General features: G+C 44.8%; 1 protein-coding gene across 6 annotated transcripts in view; it reads right to left on the bottom strand.

Annotated features, from left to right (window-relative positions):
- Nucleotides 1-751: 751 nt before the first annotated feature.
- PPP1R8 (protein phosphatase 1, regulatory subunit 8) overlaps nt 752-6,340 on the bottom strand; it is a 31,007-nt gene continuing 25,418 nt past the window's right edge. For 5 of the 6 annotated variants that reach the window (XM_011981700.1, XM_011981701.1, XM_011981703.1 and 2 more), the window contains 2 exons: nt 4,894-4,958; nt 752-2,329 (listed from right to left, as the gene is read on the bottom strand). In XM_011981700.1, coding sequence (XP_011837090.1) covers nt 1,976-2,329; nt 4,894-4,958 — 419 coding nt within the window. In that variant the 3' untranslated portion in view covers nt 752-1,975. The remainder of the gene's footprint in view (nt 2,330-4,893; nt 4,959-6,340) is intronic. The other variant, XM_011981699.1, reaches the window with a different exon arrangement.

Raw genomic sequence — 6,340 nt, 5'->3', positions numbered from 1 at the left:
GCCACCCATGGACCAAGCATATCCCCACCTTAAACTCTGGATTCAGACTAGTTTCAATCCTGTCTTCAGTACAGGGGGCTCATAGGGAAGTTTATTTTGTCTGAGTCTCAGTTTTCTCATCTATAAAATGCAGACAGAAATAGAATTCCTCTCGGGGCTATGAGAACTAGATGACATGCTGTGAATGTACCTACCTACACGGTAGGTAGGCAGGCAGATGCTCAGTGATTGTTCAGCACTACCAACAGTACCATCTTCACTATCATGAGAGGAAGGTATTGTCCTGATGAGGATCCTCATTTTTACAGACCCTCTGGGAAGTCAACTCTTGCACAGCTGATGTTATGAATTTCTGTTCTTCAGAAGGCTGCTCCTGCTACAAGTCTGCACTTGACCCAAGGATCTGGAACCTAGTGGGCATCTTCATTCCAAAGCCACATGTAAGTCTAAAACACACACACTGTACTTACTGCAAATCAGATTCTGTATGCAGGCATATTCCTTCAATTCAAATTCTTGCTGAAATCCCTCCTAAACTTACTTACCTTTAGCTTCCGTTTGCTCCTGTGTCACCAAGCTATGGCTCAAATGCACAGAGCTCTGACTGCAGGGTGGGTGACAGGGCTTATGCAAACGCCCTAAGCCCGGTCTCCTGTCATGAGGTCTCCTGATGAAGGGCACCAAGCACTTCCGAACCGATGCTGCTTTGTGATGCTTCAGTCTGGGGACTAGATTCTCTCATTAGAATTTCCACACTCATTTAGGGGCATCTTTATTTGTAATAAAATGGGGATGGAGCATTGCCTCCCAAGCTCAGTGACCGTGCCTTTAGCAAACATTCCCCGACAGCAGTGGCGATCAGTGACTGAGAGACAAATTCACAGACTGCACCCAAATGACAAAAGTTACGTTTAATTTACAATGTAATAAAGGTTACAGGTAAAAAGCTACACATAAAGCATGAAAAGGCCTATTACACAAATGTACAAATCTCTGTACAAAGCTTGTATCAATGTTTCCTAACTTTGTCTCCTATGTTTGTTAGCCAGGTCTAGTCTCAGAGCTCTCAATAACAAGAGCTCTCAATTGGGGGGGAAAGAGCCTCCAAACTGACATCTAAAAATTCCTCTTAGAGACACCAGTTACTTGCAAAAAAATCTTTTCCTTTTTATTTTGAATTACCCCAACCGGTTATATCCTTTGAAAATTGCCTTCATAATACACTTAAAAGTAATGCCTTAGAGTACAGGACAGTACTCTGGAATTAAATAAGAAACTTCAGCAAGTGGAGTGCTCAGGTTTGACAAGAAAAACAGGTAGAGTTCAAACAATACTGTAAGTTAAAACTATAAACCTGTGTCTATGGCACCAGTCACAGATGAAGGAAAATTGAACTGTTTTCACTCCAAAAGAGGAAGGACAAAAGAGAAAAGCCTAACTATTGGACCTCAAAACCACTGACCCAAGGAAACATTTTTTAGTTTAAACCTCAACTTAACTGCAGACTTCTAAGTCTTCTTTTTGATCAATTTGAGACCCATGGCAACCCTTCTGCTACCTGGGACTTGCAAAGGTAGTGAATATAAATCAGGCTGCTGGACCCCCAAGGCTGGTGATGCTACTGTAACCTCGACAGCTCTGGATTCAACCTGAGGGCCTGGGATATGTGACTTTACATAGAAATGATCCTGGAAAGTGGGAGAAAGGAGGTAGTGGAAGGCCTAGGAAAGAGCCAGGGCAGTCTATTGAAAAGGATATAAGGAGCCTTTCTTACACTGCGAGTGTTGTGAAGACAGGTCTTTATGGGCTATTTCAACCCCACCCCCAATTTTCATATTACATGGTTAGGATGCCAGGAGACATTCTGAAAGACAATACCGCACACATGGAAAGTTTTTCTCCCTAGTTCATTAGCTCCCCATCACCCTTCCACCCCATTCCCACCCAATCCCACCCCTCTCCATGACCAAAAATATCAAATCAGTAAGGAAGGTGTGGGCTTCTTGCCTGGCCAAGCCTCTTTTGCATACTTCTTCTTCTTGGGTTCATTTACAGCTTCAGGGTTATAGACTGCAGGGTTTGGTGCAGGGTTCATGTTCACTGCTGACGGCACAACAGGAGTCAAGTCCACATCAGGGGCAAGGTTTGGGTATGGCATGGGCAAGCCACCGATAAGTGCTGTCCCGTGGATGCCATGCGGCTGGGAGCCTGCTTCACTGTGTGTGGGGGGCAGGCCCCCGTAAAGTCCTCCACTGAAGGCAAAGTTCTGCATGCGCCTGCTCCCTGATTCCTCCAGGCCCAGGGAGCCTGGGCCCTCCACACGCTTCTTCTACAGTTCACGATGAGGAGAGGGGAGAGATTGGAGAGAGAAGACAAGCGGTGAGGCCCATGAGTGGTCAGCTTTTTCTATTCCAGCCTTAGAAAAATGGCTTTGGGAAAGGTTCCTAACTTCTAGCCTGTTCTCCTTTACGGACAACCTATTTCATGGTGTTAAAATCTTACGGTTTGAAGAGACCTTCCCAGTCATCTATGATGGTTCCCAACACTGCTCCATAACAAAGGTTTCACTATCCTATATCAGCCAAGAAGGATGGTACTGTGAGTTTTACATAAAGTAAAACATATCAGTTTTAATGACTATTCTTTACCCTGAAGTCACATAGCTCACTTTCTTATTTTCATATTAAAATGACCTTTTAGGAGGAACACATGAGATCAGGAGTTCGAGACCAGCCTGGCCAACATGGAAAACCCCATCTCTACTAAAAATACAAAAATTAGCCAGGAGTGGTGGCAGGTTCCTGTCATCACAGCTACTCGGGAGGCTGAGGCACGAGAATCACTTGAGGCAGAGGTTGCAGTGAGCTGAGATGGTGCCACCGCACTCCAGCCTGGGTGACAGAGTGAGACTGTCTCAAAAATAAAAAACATTAAAAAAAAAATCCCTTTTAGGAAATGGAAACGATAAAAGATGTCAATAGATATTTTTCCTTTTTTTGAGGGGGAAAAATTTGGTATCTTCATATTTGATGTCCAATTTTTTTTTTCGAGACAAGAGTTTCACTCTTGTTGCCCAGGCTGGAGTGTAATGGTGCCATCTCAGCTCACGGCAACCTCCGCCTCCCGGGTTCAAGCCATTCTCCTGCCTCAGCCTCTGGAGTAGCTGGGATTACAGGCATGCGCCACCATGCCTGGCTAATTTTGTATTTTTAGTAGAGACGGGGTTTCTCCATGTTGGTCAGGCTGGTCTCAAACTCCCTACCTCAGGTGATCCGCCCGCCTCGGCCTCCCGAAGTGCTGGGATTACAGGCATGAGCCACCGCACCTGGCCTGGTGTCCAATTTTTAAACATTAATCTGAGAGCAAAACCAATCTACAGTGAAGAAAATATTTACTGGCTGCCTGGGCCTAGGAGTGGACTGCTGCAAAGGGCCACGAGGCAACTTTTTGGAGTGAGGAAAATCTCTATCTTAATTATGGTGGCGGTTACACATATATTTGCCAAAACTATACACTTAAATGTGTAGACTTTATTATATGTAAATTGTACTGCAATAAAATTGACATAAAACTATGTACCTGATGATTTTATACTTTAATGACAAGAAAATATTCCAAAGGAATAAAAACAACAACAAAAAGAGCTCAAGGGGCATTATGGAGTCCCACAGAAAAACATCTTCTACTTTTCCACACTAGACTAAAGCTCATGAAACATCCTCCTCACTCCTATACTCCTTCTGGATTAAACAAAGTCTAAGCAGGAACTCTGACAGATCTTATTTAGTCTAATATATTCTACAGATTTTTTTTTTTTTTATAAAAAGTAAAACAATTTCTATATCATCTCTAACCAGCATCTTCTAATCACCTTCTTAATATTAACAGGGATCTCACTACTCTAAGGGGAAGTGTGTTGCCGTTTGGATTGTTCTGCTATTTGGTAGTTCTTCCACATGTTGAACGATCTAACTTCTACCTCTTGGTAGATCTCAGAAGATCTCCGTAACTTCTTAGAAGTTACTCTTAGAAGTAACTCTTAGAAGATCTCCGTAACTTCTACCTCTTGGTTCTTCAACATACTTGATCTTTAAACTTAATCCACATCTGGGCTGACATTCCTATCTGTGCCATTGCCACTCATAAAATAAAGGCATGACAAACCGTGTGGTATTGCAATAATGCATCTCCTCTACCTAACAGCTTACTTTGAGGCCAAAGAGAAAGGACAAAAGAAGGTGGGCTTCTCTCTGCACCCCTCTGGAAAATGAATTTACAGATTCACATTGCACATGATTTACATGAAACATCAAGCTGGCTAGTTACCTACAGCCTTTCTGTGGTACTCCAGGATTCCCTAAACATAGATTTCATTTCCACAGAATGAGAAATGGGAGAGGAGTATGGTATGTATTTTAAAATTAAGCACTCACTCAATAGCACATAAAGAGCAGGTTATTTTTTTTTTTTGAGACAGAGTCTCCCTCGGTTGCCAGGGTGGAGTGCAGTGGAGTGCAGTGGCGCGATCTCAGTTCACTGCAACTTCTGCCTCCCACGTTCCAGCGATTCTCCCGCCTCAACCTCTCAAGTAGCTGAGACTACAGGAACGTGCCACCACACCCAGCTAATTTTTGTATTTTTAGTAGAGACAGGGTTTCACCATGTTGGCCAGGCTGGTCTCGACCTCCTGACCTCAGGTGATCCGCCTGCCTTGGCCTCCCAAAGTGCTGGAATTACAAGTGTGAGCCACTGTGCCCAGCCTCTATCTCTTGACTTCTTGATCTGCCCGCCTCGGCCTCCCAAAGTGCTCGGATTACAGGCATGAGCCAACGCGCCTGGCCTAAAGAGCAGGTTTTTAAACACAGACTGTATGGCATTTCATGTGCTTCCTACCTTGACTGGGACCACTGCAGTTTGCACCATGTTCCTGAATCGACCAACTGAGGGATCCACATCCTCTGCAAAAAGAGAAGAGGGCAGGGTTGCGTTGGTACTTTACTGGGAGGAATAAGAGCACAGGGGTCACCGCAAACAAACCATCACAACAACTCATGTTAAAATTGTAAAACACAGAGAGTGCTTCCTGGGTGCTGGGCATTGTGCTAAATCCTCACAAAGACCCTGTGACGTAGGTACTACCACAATTAACATTCAGCAGACGAGAAAGCAAACTGAGGCTTGGAGGAGTAAAGTGACTGGCCCAGTTGCTCTGGTGGAGAGGACAGGAGCCAGGACTTGAGTCCAAGTACTTCGAATCAGGCCTGTGATCTACACCACTGTGCTGTGCTGCCTTCCCCCAAGTTCTTTCCCATTCTTTATACTTCCCTCTTTTGAGGGGAAAGAAAAAAAGAGTAGACATTATCAGTTCCGTATCAGTGACAACACAATGACATGTCAAGAGGTTACATATCAAATGCCTTGCTAATGCCTGCTTATTAGCAAAAAAAAAAAAAAAGATTTTGGATTCAAAGCCAGGGCTTCCAACTGAACCTGGCCTTTTGACTTGAATGGCCTGAACTGCATATAAGCAAGACTTACACTAAAGGCTCTGATACCCCCGTCTACACAGGAAGTAAAGAGCAAGATGCTGTCCCGTCTTTGATGAACTCACAGTTACAGAGCCAGATAGGCTACAACACACAAAGGTGCTTCAAGAGAAGTACACAACAGTGTTTCCGGAGCAGAGGGGATGACTAGGCTGGATCGCCAAGGATGGTGGAGTTTTCTCACTGAAGGGTGAATGTGTGGAAACAGGCAGAGGCACCAACTTATGTACCACTACTAGAGAAAACTACTCCAAGCCCCAGTTAACTTAATATAGCGATAGAGAAGGAATCGCTTCCCTAATAGGTATTGTAACCTTATTTTCTATGAGGTTGCTTGTTATTGAAAGAAACACTCCCAGCCGGGCACGGTGGCTCACGCCTGTAATCCCAGCACTTTGGGAGGCTGAGGCAGGCGGATCATGAGGTCAGGAGATTGAGACCATCCTGGCTAACACGGTGAAACCCCGTCTCTACTAAAAAATACTAAAAATTAGCCAGGCATGGTGGCGGGCACCTGTAGTCCCAGCTACTTGGAAGGCTGATGCAGGAGAATCGCATGAACCCAGGAGGTGGAGCTTGCAGTGAGCCGAGATTGCGCCACTGCACTCCAGCCTGGGCGACAGAGCGAGACCCCATCAGAAAAGAAAGAAAGGAAGGAAGGAAGGAAGAAAGGAAGGAAGGAAGGAAGGGAGGGAGGGAGGGAGGGAAGGGAGGAAGGGAAGGGAGAAAGGAGAGGAAAGAAAGAGAGGAAAGAAAGAAAGAGAAAGAAAGAGGAAGGAAGGAAGGAAGGAAGG

Source organism: Mandrillus leucophaeus, unplaced genomic scaffold (assembly GCF_000951045.1).
Source record: "Mandrillus leucophaeus isolate KB7577 unplaced genomic scaffold, Mleu.le_1.0 Scaffold23, whole genome shotgun sequence".
NCBI lineage: Eukaryota > Metazoa > Chordata > Mammalia > Primates > Cercopithecidae > Mandrillus > Mandrillus leucophaeus.
Note: the sequence above shows the minus strand (reverse complement) of the source record. Positions and strands in the feature narration are given on the sequence as shown.